Below are 14,228 nucleotides of genomic sequence, written 5' to 3' on the forward strand. Positions count from 1 at the left end.
ATGCTCATTGAGACTGATGGTGCGATGGGCTTTACTTTGTTGAAACAAATTTTGAGTGATGTAAACGACACTGGCATTACGATGATGCCCTTTGCGCGTGAACCACAGTTTAATTTCTTCTTCGTCTTCTCCTAACATGTCGTCGAAAATGACCAAATGGGTTTGACGGGAGTCAGAGACGATGCCGTCGTCTTCTTTAGGAATACCTTCCACAAACACGAAGGAATCTCCTTGACTTTCTCGCAAGAGGCTGTACGCCAATTGCCACTCTTTGTAACACCACATGATGCGCTGAGGTGGTCGATCGATCAAATGATGTTTATGTTCGATCAAACGTTTGACGAATTCGGTTTTGCCTGAACCGCTAGGTCCAGCAATGAGCATGTTAAAGGGATGGCGAAGATACAAAGCCTCCCAACTGGCACGATCTAAGTGTTCGTCGATGACTTTGACAGTAGAGGAAGAGGGAGCAGAGACAGCAGAGGTAGCCATAGTGTTAGGAATGTCACTTGTGACACGAAAACAGACAAGACAAGAGTTTATATACTTTTTTCAGGACACGTTTATTGAATGTTTTAAACATGAATACGAAAGACAAAAATACATAAAAGCCAAAAGCTTAAGTACAACGATAAAAGGCACATGATAACCATCAACGTGAAATAAACACAAGTGTCTGTACAACATGTTTTGGGTAATGTTCTGACCAGTTCTATTGGGGGTAAGGTCACACAAGTGTCCTCCCGAAAGGGTCTTTCAGGCATGTCCAAGACAGTCCTGTCCTGGGTGATGGGTTCTTCTGGCACTTTCACTAACACAGGTTGAAAAGTAACTTTTTTCCTTGAACAACTCTCGTGCATACTGGGCCACTTCTTGGGTCCAAGGCTCAAAACCCCCTTTTTCCCAGTCACGGACATCTGTCCAATGGGGGTGTAAGTCACAAGCTACACACACATCGTCATACACGTCTTCGGTAGCTAAAAGTTGACGAATCTTTTTTTCCCGTAGAGGTCGAGAAGTATCCAGATGAAAACGCAAGGCTTTGAGCAAAAGGAGTCTTTCGTGACCATTTAAGGCCATTTGGGTGGTAAGTACTGTTCGTAAAGAGTCCACAAGGAATCGGCTGGTAAACGAAATCCCAGAAAACAAGTCACTAAGACACACACCACTTGTCGACCCAAATTGAATGGATACAGTTCTTGTAATAATCGATGGTAATGATCCACGGTTTGAATATGGTCATTGAGTTCCTTCCACGGAATCTGTTCAATTACATGTGACATAAGCCGTGGCATGGCAGCCTGATTTTATAGTCTCTTTGTTTCGGAAGCAATAAAGGTAATTTCTAACTAGACATCTTCGTTCTCCAGTAGGGAATCTAAATCTTGCATACTGTAACCGAAACGTCAGAGTTTGTCTAGATGTTTCGTCTTCCGCTAAGCAGATTCCACGTAAAATATGTTGGTAATCCTTTAACTCGTCTTCCTCAATACGTTGCACTAGGTGAATCTCGAAGTAACCAAAATTACGAACGTTTAGTTCATTCACTAACTGAAAGTGTTCAACAAGGTCTGACCATTGAACAATTTCTGACGAATCAGTCCTCTAATACCATTCAGGTACCAGTAGTTAAAGATCTGGTGTCGTAACGGATGCAACTGTTCTTTACGTTTGACTTGTATTTTGACCATCTCTCGGTAAATGCGTTCTCTCAACTCCACAGGCAAGCCCAAAATGTTCTCTTGTAAAGTATCCATAAGTATATACACTGTTTTTGGAATCCTTGGGTGGTGGCCAATAGCCTAGTTTACCTTTGTGCCTGATGTAATATCCACTCATAATCAGTCTTCTTATACTTTGGAATAGAGCATAATTTAAAAACGGATGAATAACTTTGCGTTTGCGTTTCACTTGTATTTTGATCAGTTCTCGGTAAATGCGTTCTCTCAACTCCACAGGCAAAGCACGAATGTTCTCTAGCAAAGTATCCATGAATAGGTCATACTAAATCCTCTTTTGTCTGACACAAGAAATGTACCGTTTGCACAGACATGGTTTTACTTCAGTGTCGAATTTAAATCGTTTAGTTACTAATTTACACATTACAATTCGTTCAGAAGTTTCCTCTTTCACTAAGCTGACATTGTGTACAAGATGTTGGTAATTCGTTAACTCTTCCTCTGGAATTCGATGCAGTACGTTTACAATGTAGTAGATAGAATCATCAATAGCAAACCAATCCTTTTTAAAACTAGGGGATCGTTGATCAATGTCTGTCCAATGGAACACTTTCAACTGAATCAGTCCTTGTATAGCATTCAGGTACCAGTGGTTCAAACACCGGTGACGTAACGGATGCAATTGTTCTTTACGTTTGACTTGTATTTTGACCAGCTCTCGGTAAATCCTTTCTCTCAACTCCACAGGCAAAGTGCGAATGTTCTCTTGTAAAGTATCCATAAACAGATTATGGTAAGTTACTTCAATGTCTCGGTCCCATTAAGGGTAAGTAATGACAATTCGGTGACCATCGAGCATGTTCTACGTAGGCCGAATCATGTGGTTCCCAGTGGTGAAGTGACACACCGCAACTGAAGCACTTGACTTTATCTCCTTCGCCCAAGTAGAACAATCCGGCTCTGGCTAATTCTTCGGGGGTCGGTCCTCCCAGATACTTAGGCCATTTTCCTTTGAACGATTGAAGACGATTTTCAAAGTCGCAGTATTCCTACAAACGCACAGGAAACGAATATTCGTCTTTCACAGGTTCGTTTCGATGAGGGTTGGGTGACATGGACAGGAGTTTGCTCAGGGCTGGATGACATCCGAAGGGAGGTAGACGTGAAGGTGAACATCCACCTTTAAAACGAAACCCAGTAAAATGTCCAAGAGGACGAGTCGCATCGCTTTCGCATCCCTCAGGTTTGACACGCACAGCATCACTTTCCATGATAGGGGTAGTGAGAACAAAGTTCCCATGATGCTTTACGGCATCACTAAGGTCACAGCGTACAGCATCGTTCCCATCGCAAGGCTCACAATCGCATGCCACTTCAGAAGCCCCAAACTTGAATTGTGCCTTTCTAAACTTGTTTTGTGTTTCTCTGAAAGTATTCATCTTGTTCGCTTGGTCTTGGTAGTCACAATGAACTATCGATCTTGCCTAGGGTTCCTTTTTATATACAGACCAATACCGACGTGTCCATACGGTAAGGTGAAATGATTGGGAAGTCGCACTCGCTTCTGGTACACGATCAGATAGACTTTTTCCAAGGGTCGACTGACGATGTGGTGAGTGGGTAAACGTACAATCTTGTTGGGTTGATAGGTGGTCACTTTAAAGTGTTCATTCTCTCCAGATTGCAAGGCTTCTTTCAATACCCCAAAGTTCACCACTCGACTGGTACGATAATTCAGAGTCAATCCTTTCACTTTACACTTCGTGTGCACTTCTCTTTGTTTGTCCCGGTATTCGTAGCCGTAATTTGTTGGACCGCCACTGACGAAACTTAGAATCTTGTCGTCGGGATGCTCGTCTGTCCAGGCTCCTAAACGGTCTCCTTCGATGTCAGGGTGCTGTTGACTCGGGTGATGGATGTAAATGCAACTGTCTGTGTCAAAGTACAGGACGCGTTCCCCTAACAGTTCTAAAGCTTCGTACAATTTTAAGCGAGCATGGGCTGTCACGTAAGCCGCAATGATGACATTTCCAAAAGGGTCGTCTTGTACAAAGTCCTGATCTTCTTCGTAATTGACCAAGATCAAATCCTCACGAACGACGTCCACGTGTTTCATGTATTTGGTTTTGTCGCGAAAATCATCTGAAAGTAGCGGGAAGGTTCTGTCAAATATTCCGTCTTGGGTAAACACGGTCGTTGTGCCATTTTACCCCACAAGCAATTTAACATCACTTTGGCAAACGATCGCCTGCCTTCGTTTTTCTCGATGCGATCTAAAGTAATGCCTTCTTGTGCCCAGTATTTCTCTTTGAATTTTATTTGGTCTTCGGGAGTGTGACACCAGGAAAGTTAGCAGCTGGCTTCTTGCTTCAGTTTCAAAAAGGCATCCACGTAGTCTGCGAAAATGCCTTTCTGAGTGGGGTCACCCTTGTGATATTGTTGTGTCTTGGGAAAGTGACAAATTTGGTACACTTCTAAGAGTTGGTATCCCATGTCCAGAGCTTTGAACAATTCTACGCTGACCCAGGTTCCCGTCAAAGCCCGTTCTTCATGGGTGTGCTGACAAGGTTGGTCTCGGTTGCACGTTTCGGCACAAGTACGACACAAAGGAAACATCAGTTTGCTTTGGCAATGGTGAGGTAAGACGGGATGGTACAAGTCCTTGGGAGGCAAAATTTTGTACTTGATCAAGCCTTCGTATTGTCGAATGTTTTTCAGGTCGATGTGTTCCGTCAACAATTGTGGGTGCCCTGCAGGAAAGCGACAATATTTGCACAAGTACGGATACAGCGAACACACGTCCAAGTATTTCATTTCTTCTCCTTTGTCTTCGTCGGCTTGGTACAGCAAACAGGTGGCATTGGTCCTTCCTCCGTACAAATTATCCCTCGGGTTCAGGGGGTCCCTGAACTGGTAACTTTCCAAGAGGCGTTTAAATTCGGGATCAGTTTTCAAACGGTGATCGTATTCGTGTTCCCACATTTCCACCACTTGGTATCCTTCCTGTTCTAACTTTAGGCGTCGCTGACAAGTGGCCTGGTACAAGTCTTCCATGGTTCGTTGTAAAAACTGATTTTTAGTGCCACGGTCAGGGTAACAGACGGGACATCCGTGAAATAAGCAACCGTTAAACTCGTACACGATCTTGGGGTTTTCTAAGTCCCAGCCATCGACCGAATGCGTTCCGATGGTCTTTTCGCCCCCTCCGTTGCGGGCATGCTGAATCCATTTGTCTTCCTTGTCGCACAAGTAATGTAACCAGCGTAGGGCTTTGACCGAGTATTGACGTTTGACATAGTTGGTCGTTTGAGGACTGATGACAGCCACGGCGTTTTCAGGCATGAATCGTTGCCGGGACACTAAGGAACGTGCTTTGCCAATGGTGCAAGCTTCTTTCAAAGGATCGACCCCTCCGTGTTCCAAGAACAGTTCTCGAAATTTTCCACAGCATCGCCGTAAAATGTCCACGTCGGAACGACAATACTTTAGCATTTTTTCATGAAAGTCGAAAGGGTCGGAGGCGTGAGCCTGGTACCAAGCGTAGAAAGCTTCTCGTTGTTCGGTACGCATGTTGTCGGGGTCTTAATAGTGAGTCTCAGGCAAATGGGGTAGAACGGCGTGTTGATTGGCTTCCGTACTGAAAAAGTGTGGAAAGTACCCTTTATCCATTTCTGTCATTCCAAACGTTTTAGGCATTCGACTCAAAGGCATGGCCAAATAGCTCATCGAATCTTTAAATTGTACTTGTCCCACTTGCATGAAAATGATTTTGGCTCCGTTCAAAGTGACTTTAGGACGTTCGGTGCCATGTTCTGTATAGTACCTGAGAAGAAACTGTCCATCGTATCCGGAGAAATTGTGAGCCATCACCGTGGCATGACGATGACAATCTCGGTAACGTTCGATGTCCTCTTGGCTCCACGTCTTGTCGATGGGGTCTAAGACCCATCGGGCGAAATCGGCTAGCGTGCTCGGTCCCCGAAAGATTTTTTCACGTCCTCCAGGAATCTTGCTGCATTGAGGGCAATAACTGAAGATAGGTTCTTGAATGCACTTATCGCACGCTCGATGAGCCACGCAGAAATTAGGAATGTGAATGCCGGTCTCTTGCATGCATTCGAAATCGAAAAAGATGAAACTGCCTTTCTTCTTGTGTCCATCCTCTTTCTCTGGTGGGGGTTGGTATTTTTGCACGTAGCATTCGTGTTCCAAGTCCACGATGTGGTGACAAATGTGACATTTTTTCTTTCCTGAAAATACGTGTCCCTTGGCACTATTGGTACATAGGCCTTGTCCACACGTGGGGCACAATCTCAGCAGTTGACAAGCCCATTTCTTCTGTGAACCTTGCGTCTTCAAATGCTGTTGGTAACAGGCAGGGCTGACAAACGTGCGCAGACAAGTGAAACAATGCACTGGTTTTTGTCCTTCGCTCTGACTGGGTGGAGAGGCCAAACATCCTGAGCATTTCGATCCACAATGCTTGTGTTGTTCTCGATTGTTATAGCCATAGTCACATTTCTCACAGTAATAAACATATCCCAGGAATCCAGTGATAGTGGTAATGGTATCGAAATGGTCATCGTGATGATAGAGGTGAATGTATTTTCCATCCTTAAAGTCTTTCCCTCGAAACAACAGAGGCCCACGCATTTCTTGAGGATGCACTTTCAAGGTGTAGCGTGGAGCTAGGGCATCTTGCAATTTTTGCATTTCAGGAATGCCACAGGGTTTGTCTTTGAGCACGCCAGCTTGTCGTAATAGGAATTCTGCTTCGTTTCGTTGTTTGGCTCGGTCCAATGTCGAATAGTTTTCCAGGCTCTTTTCCATTCTACCGTGTCGTTCTTGTTGACATAGGTTCGTCCCACCACGATGGCCCTGGCTAAACACATCTGGTCTTGAGAGTTGTGAATTCGGACGAGACTTGTTTTGGTGCTGCGAAGCTCGTCCACCAATAACATCTTTTTGCGTCCAGTCCCTTGAGGAGAGACGTGGGTCATGTCCAGTGTGGCTTTTCCATCGGTGATGTCAAACTGGTCATTGGATTCTTGTACGTGTTGAATCTTGTCCATGACTTTGGAAGCGGTCAATTCTGCAGGGGTGCTAAACTCGATCCAAACAGGGGATTTCAAACCATCGTGTTGTATGGAAAGTCTCAAGCGATTGTCTTCTTTGGGTTGACGTTGTCGCTTGAGTGTGGTGAGCAAAGAATCCCACACCCCGGTGATGAACCCTTCTGCTTTCTCTAACGGTACTTCGGACTTGAAATCTTTAAACTTCACCGTGTATTTGTAAGCCGTGGTTCTAAATTTTCTAGAGGAGCGCTTTTCCGTCTCTTGAATGGAATAGTACTTTTCAGGGTTGACTAAGGGTGGTGAACTTTGTTTAGAGGGTTTGGATTCTGGTTCACTCATGTCCTCTTCAAAATCACTGGCATGAATTTGTGCCAAGACTTCAGCCCTGGTACGAGGCGATAGATCACGTTTCTGCCTCTTACTTTCTTCTTCTTCTTTCTTCTTGAATGAATTGGATCGTTTCATCTTGAGTGCAAAATGTCAAATGACTCAAGTTTAAACACCATAGACTAATTTATAGTCATGGCAGACCAGCGTATATAAAAGGGTGTGTGTCTTGTCCTTTCACTATTCATATCACTCTCTAACCGAGCACAACGATGGAAGAGACTAGCCAAATCGAACGTTTCATCAGAGCTCTGCGAGGGGTCATTAGAAAATTTTCTTTAGACCAGCCGACGGACTACTCTCCTTCCTTTCGAGATAAAAGTGAAGATACTTGCTATATCTGTCAGAAGAATGGGCATTGGTCTTCAGCGTGTCCAGACCGTCAAAAAAGAAAAACAGGGGTTAAAAGAGACAAAAGTCAAGATACCTGTTATTATTGTAAAGAAAAAGGACATTGGTCTCCAGATTGCCCAAAAAAGAAACAAGAGGAGTCAGAAGAAAAGAGGGATTCTTCAGAAGAAGAGAGGGATTCTTCAGAGGAAGAAAGCAGCCAGGTAAAGAAAAAGAAACAAGAGAAGAAAAGAAGAAGGGAAGAAAGTGAGGAGGAAGAGGAGGAAAAAACTGTGACGGTGAAGAAATTTAAAAAACAGAGAGACTAAACAAAGAAACAGAAGAAGTGTATGAACTTTTTAGAGTGTTAGGTTGTGAATTGTGAATTGAATTGTAAATATTGATAAAAGAATAAATTAGGTATAAAAAGGTAAGTGTCTTTGGGTTTTGATTTTAAAATAAGAACGTACACTCACGCACTCATACACAGACACGTACTATAGGGGTAAAATGTTTTTTTTTTTTGAGTTATTGGCAATTGAAAGTTTATCTCTTTTCGAGGAATGTGGGTGGCCCTGAAAAGGGCCTTTTTTGGTGTAGAGGTGAGTTTAAGCAATCAACTTTAACTGCCTTAAGCCTTTGCCACGGCCAAGGCCTACTTCTGGACTGCGTACTGTTGAGGATGATTTGGTTGAAATCACTAAGGGTGGTACGGTAGGCTTAGTCACAGGGTTGGCGTGTTTAGCTCGGGAAGGTCGTATTCTCTTCGGTCGTGATAAAGAAGTCTGATACATTTGTTTCAGACTTCTTAACTCCGCTAAAATGTCCAACAGTACCGTGACCGTTTGATTTTCACCCACTTGTTTCTTTGCTGATTCTTCTTCTTGTTTTTGTCTTACCTCTTCTTCTTGTTGCTGTTGCTGTAGGAGAAAAGCTTGTTCTGCTTCCTTTTGCCGCTGTATAAATTTCTCCAATCCTTCTTTCTGTCTCTGTCTAAAATTCTCCACGTGCGGTAATGAAGACGGTGACGAAGGTTCCGGAACAAATTCTTGCGAGGTAAGAAAATCCACAAAATCCCAATTTACCTCTTCTGAAAGTAAGTCCGGGTTCCCTTGGGTGGTCTCCACTGCTGGTGCACCCCAATGGATCGTTTTCTGAGTTTCCGTCATGTTGAATAACTGTCGCATGGATTGACAGCGCACAGGCGCTAGCGAATCTATATAGACCACGTGACGTCACAGACTGTTCTCTTCGGATTGGATGCGGACTGACTGAATTTTGTAACGCGTGTTTGGATTGGTCAATGAACTCAATCCGTTTCAATCCTTCCTCTACCTATAAATAAGCGCAGTTCACTGCTTTGATTCACCTCTTCTCGTTGCCTCAAGATGTGGACCACAGTCGAATCATCCACCCTTGTTTCTTCAATGATGTTTAGGACGGACATGCTAATGTATGTCCGATCCAAGTGGACAGTTGTCCACAAGTCAGACACCAGTCTGTGGATACGAAGACTATATGTGGAAAGACAAGGATGCCTCAAGAGGACTCTGATTTATGGCCCTGCAGTAAGACGCAGCTTGAGGACAAGAAGATGCCGCAGATGCCCTTTATGTTAAGGGCATATTAACATAAATCCAAAGGCCCTTTTCAGGGCCACTCATAGGTCTCGAAAAGAGACTGACTTTCAATTGCCTACCCTTTTTTATTTTTTTATTTTAAAAAAACAATAGAGACCCCTCCCTGTTTCAATTTTCGCCTGTTCCCTTTCCATAGACCCATCAAGTCGGGACCCTATTAAAATAGGGTCCCGACCCTGTTCCATTTTCAATTTCCCTTGAGGCTAGAGTGACCCAAGACTTTTTCCCCCATGTTAAATTTCCACTGAGGCTAGAGTGACCCAAGACTTTTTCCCCATGTTAAATTCCCCTTGAGGCTAGAGTGACCCATGATTTTTCCCCATGTTAAATTCCCCTTGAGGCTAGAGTGACCCATGATTTTTCCCCATGTTAAATTTCCATTGAGGCTAGAGTGACCCAAGGGGTCCTGTAATGCTAATTTCAATTGAGGCTAGGGTGACCCTATTCACTACTTACAAGCAATTTAAAGGGTCAGTTTAATAACTAAATTACATGATACAATCAGTTTAAGGGTCAGTTTAATAACTAATTGAGTTACATGATAGAAGCAATTTAAGGGTCAGTTTAATAATTAATTGAATTACATGATACACGCAATTTAAAAGATTAGTTTAATATCTGAATCAATGATACAAGCAATTCTAAGGGTCAGTTTAATAACTAACTGAATTACATAATACATGCAATTTAAGGGTCAGTTTAATAACTAATTAAATTGCATGACATTAGAAATTTAAGGGTCAGTTTAATAATTAATTGAATTAAACGATATAAGAAATTTAATTTAGACAATACTTTAATAACTGATAAAATTACATGATATGATCCAACCACCGGCCCATCTGGGTCAGCCTTCATGATGTGTCTTTGGGCAAGGCACATTACTCCAAATGCCTTGACACTAACATCATCGATTCTCTTTGCAGAATCAGTGGGAATACGCGGTAGATTCAGACCAGCGAGTGGGCAACGTCCCTTTTCTAAAGTGATTTTTTTAAAAATAAATGTACGATGGAAAAGTCACTAGATGAGAAAATTCTATCAGTACCTGAATTCCTACATTTTCCTCTGTTATAGTCTGACTATACATCCCCGTTTGTTTGTATCCCCATACCGATTTCAATAACGAAAACATTTAATGTGACAAATAGTACACATAACCAAGTCAATTAAATCATTAATTTCTATTTTCTAACCTGACTGTGACCAGAATGGCACTAATGCTGGCACCCCTTGCACCCTTTCATGCTTAACAGACTTTCCATACTAACACGGCGCCATATTGTGTATACTATAGACAAGTTTATTTCCATCAGACAACATAATGAGCTAGTTCGACGTCTAGTTCATCCTGCTCGGCAACCATTACGATGAGAGTTTGGAATTATATCCCTTTGCATATATGAACATAGAAATTAAATCGCTTGTTAAATCCACATGAAAAGCAAATTTGTTGTTGTCATTATTTTCTGTTGCTTGATTCGACATTGTAAATATAGGAAGCAGACGACTTAAGTATGTACATCTTTGGTCATGACATACCCCATTGCTGAAAATGGATTTGTCCAGAAACTGGAAATAGATCCGAGCATGTCCGTCTATTACAATGAAAACTTCCGTTAAACATGCAACGCGCATAAGATGACGGTGTTAGGGCCACTCTACTCAAGTCAGTTAGAAACTATAAACCAATGAATTAATTGACTAAGTTCCTTGCACTTTTTATCACTTGAAAGATTTCCATTATTTAAATCGGTTGGGGGGGGGGGGTTTTACAAACAAACGTGTTTGTATTGTCCGAATATAGTAAGTTTATGTACCCTAGGACAAGTGTCCTAAGTTGAATGCGCACGATAGACCTACAAGGGACAGAAGATGATAAATAAAAGAACAGTATTACTGAAATTGCTGTTGTTGTTGTTTTAATTATTATTGTTATTATTATTACATGGGAGTCCTGAGTGGCCGAGTGGTCTGAAGCGCCCGTCTATACCGATCACTGCCATCTCACCGTTGTCCGCGTGGATTCGAGTCTCGGACTCGGCCAGTGTGGGTATGTGCTATAACTTGCCAGTAGCTTCCAATAGGTCGGTGGTTATTTTGGGGGTTTTCCCTTTTATTTCTCCGCAAGTTATACTTGCCGTCATGTATATCTAGCATATAGAAATGGCGTTAAACCCCCAAGTAGCAACATTATTATTATTATTATTATTATTATTATTATATGATCACGATGATAAGATAATAATATTAGTAATAGCTTCAGTAACATCAGCAGTAGTTAGTGTTGAGACAGCATTAACAAAAGCAGTATCAGCAGTTTTAGGCAGGGTAGTTGTTATTGTCATAGTAAACATGCAAGTGGCAGATGGTGGTTGTTTACCTTGATGGAAGTAAAACTGAATGTTTTCTTCTTCTTCCTTGTTTCTTCATTCCGATTTTTAAAATTATTTTTCATCTCTTAAACGTCAGCGGAGGAGGGGAGTTGGAATATAAACTGCTTTAGGCATAAATTTATCCATGATACTTACAATGTTATACCTTTATCGTTACATTCTTCTCAGTAAAGACACCTGCGAAAAAGAGCTTACAAGGTCGTGACTAATTCGTGCTAACTATACCCACTTTGGCGTTCTCAAAACTTCCTCAAAGGCAAGGTGAAGGACACAGTACATCTACCACTGTTGGTAAGGTTACCCAAAGAAAAATATAGCTTACTGGCTTCTAACAGAGTGATGAGAGAATGCCTTTGTATATACGTATGATTTATGTACAGTCAGCAAGACACCAAACATTATTCGACCTTTAAACGTGCTTTTAAAAGTTAATACTTGCTATTATTTAACGAGAAGTTAATCTATAATTCTGTGAAAAAAGTCGTGTCTTCTTTGAGCATCCGTCTCAGTTTTTAGTAAAAGTATTAAACATGTTAACGCTCTTTGGTTTTCTCCACATGAATAAAGAATACAATACGCAGGGATGGCGGTGGTTTATATTGCTGATAAAATTTCGCGTATTCTGCTTACAGAATTAATTCGCACAGTGGTGATAAAGCAACCACAATTCTGTAACGAAAAAAAAATCAGCAAAATTGACAAAGGACATGATTAGAAGTCAGGGTCTCACAAAAGATCGTATCGACCACAGACGATTCATTAGAGTTGTTTTCATTAGCATCATATTACTACTACTAACTGTATATTATCAGCTGATTCCCAACCAGTTTGTGACATAGTACACCATTGTTTCGCTTTTTACCATTTACCCATTTACGTCTTTGTTTGATGAAAGTCGATAACTTTAATCAAATAACACAAGCAATTATACGAAGAATGAAATAACCCTAAATGTTGTATATTAAAGTTGTAATATTGTAATGGTCATATGTATAAATCTTAATCACTTCATTTTTAATGAAACAGCATATCCTCATACGTCAAACTATAATTTATAAAGGAAAACGTAAACAAGTTTGAAAGATTAGATCGAATTTTGGCAGTAAAATAATCCATTGTCCGTTTCATCGACAAATAGAGGCTTTTATACACATTTTTTCTTTCAGATCGGACCAGATCATACACGAGATAACACTTAATTTAACATATTGCCGTGTACCGTCTTGCCCACTGTGTAAACAAAAGTTCGATCAGGAAGTTCTAAGGTTTCGGTGTGACAGGCAAAAGAAATTAATCTACGACAGAGTTCAATTGTTTGTCACCTAGCCAGATAAAACACGCGGCTTGCTGAAATTTTAATGTAGGTTTCTAGACATGGCGACAGGCTTAACAGACACAGGTTTTGCCCTACCTGAAAAATATAGGGAATTTCCACTGCGAGCTTTAAGAATCACCGCTAGGTCCAAACTAGCCCAATATTTGGACCCGGATGGGGTTCTCACTCTTGTCAGTGATAACCTGGATATCGTGAACAACTACAATGGTTTGGCAGAGTTGATAGGGTTTAGCTACATGGAGATACGGAACTTTATGCGAAGGTCGAGTCCTACGACAGAGCTACTTGATGCATGGACATGTAAGGACCCACGGAATGCCACCCTTGGGAAACTATGGGATTACTTGTATCTGATGGAACGATTGGACGTGCTCGTCGACTGCCGCAGGACTGTGGGTGAGCGTACATGTTGCCCAATGGAGGGGTGGGTGGGGTGGCGAGGGAGGCAAGTATTAGGGTTATATGTACGTGTCATTAATTGGGAGTGGTGATGTGAATTACGGTTGGTGTTTCGGGGTCGAGGTAGGAAGGGGATATGAGTGTATGTGCGTGTGTGTAAACGAAAAAGATGCACTGTGATGCCATTTTTAAAAAATATTATTTTAATGTTGTTATCATTATTGTCAGTGTTTGTTTTATTGTTATCTCGTCACCAGTTTTATCGTCATCTTTCTTATAGTATAAAATGTGGAAACAATTCCTGTAGGCCTGTGTCTCGTACCATTTGTTTTACGTGCACTGTAAGTAGTGATATGACTATATTTAGCGTAAAGGCCCAGCGGAGAGGGAGGGAGAATGAATAATTATGTTGTTGTTGTGGGATTTAACGCCATTTTTCAGCACACGATAGGCTATACATGGCGGCCAGTATTAATGGTGGAGGAAGAACCCGGAAAACCCCGGAAAGAACCACCGACCCACGAGAAGCTACTGGCAAGCTTTCTCACATACCCACATTGGCTGAATCTTAGACTCGAACCGCCGCAGACAGAGGTGAGATGGCAGTGATCCGTAACGAAGAGCGCTTTAGACCACTCGACCACTCGGGGCCCCCAAATGAATAATTAAAAGTAGGAGAAATATTGATGCCTTGAGATACGTTACATGATGATTTTTTTATATATAATTGACTTAATTTGTATTTTAAGGATTTTACTCTGTTTGCTTTTAGCTTTGCTTTGTATATTTTTGGGACATTGAAGATTGCTGATGTAGCTGAGACTGTGCCGATGTGCCGTTAAAAATTTAGATATAATACATAAACACATACATGATGTCTGTTTGTCTCAACCTTTCCAAAGTACAAGAATTGGCGTTCATATTTCAGTTGATCATACTTGTCCAAGCCTCAACCACCTTTATGCCTCAAACTTCGTCGGTATGTG

General features: G+C 41.8%; 2 protein-coding genes across 3 annotated transcripts in view; one reads left to right on the plus strand and one right to left on the minus strand.

Moving 5' to 3' along the window:
• LOC149791894 (uridine phosphorylase 1-like) overlaps nucleotides 1-11,691 on the minus strand; it is a 104,731-nt gene extending 93,040 nt beyond the window's left edge. The window contains exon 1 of one of the 2 annotated variants that reach the window (XM_089970406.1): nucleotides 11,495-11,691. In XM_089970406.1, the coding sequence (XP_089826532.1) occupies nucleotides 11,495-11,569 (75 nt within the window). In that variant the 5' untranslated portion in view covers nucleotides 11,570-11,691. The remainder of the gene's footprint in view (nucleotides 1-11,494) is intronic. The other variant, XM_089970404.1, reaches the window with a different exon arrangement.
• Nucleotides 11,692-12,731: 1,040 nt separating this feature from the next.
• LOC149791895 (myeloid differentiation primary response protein MyD88-like) overlaps nucleotides 12,732-14,228 on the plus strand; it is a 31,151-nt gene continuing 29,654 nt past the window's right edge. Inside the window, exon 1 of the mRNA XM_089970408.1 lies at nucleotides 12,732-13,239. Within this exon, the coding sequence (XP_089826534.1) occupies nucleotides 12,882-13,239 (358 nt within the window). The 5' untranslated portion in view covers nucleotides 12,732-12,881. The remainder of the gene's footprint in view (nucleotides 13,240-14,228) is intronic.

The sequence above is a fragment of the Sinohyriopsis cumingii genome, chromosome 9 (genome assembly GCF_028554795.1).
Source record: "Sinohyriopsis cumingii isolate HCF-2022 chromosome 9, ASM2855479v2, whole genome shotgun sequence".
In the NCBI taxonomy this organism is placed as follows: Eukaryota; Metazoa; Mollusca; class Bivalvia; order Unionida; family Unionidae; genus Sinohyriopsis; species Sinohyriopsis cumingii.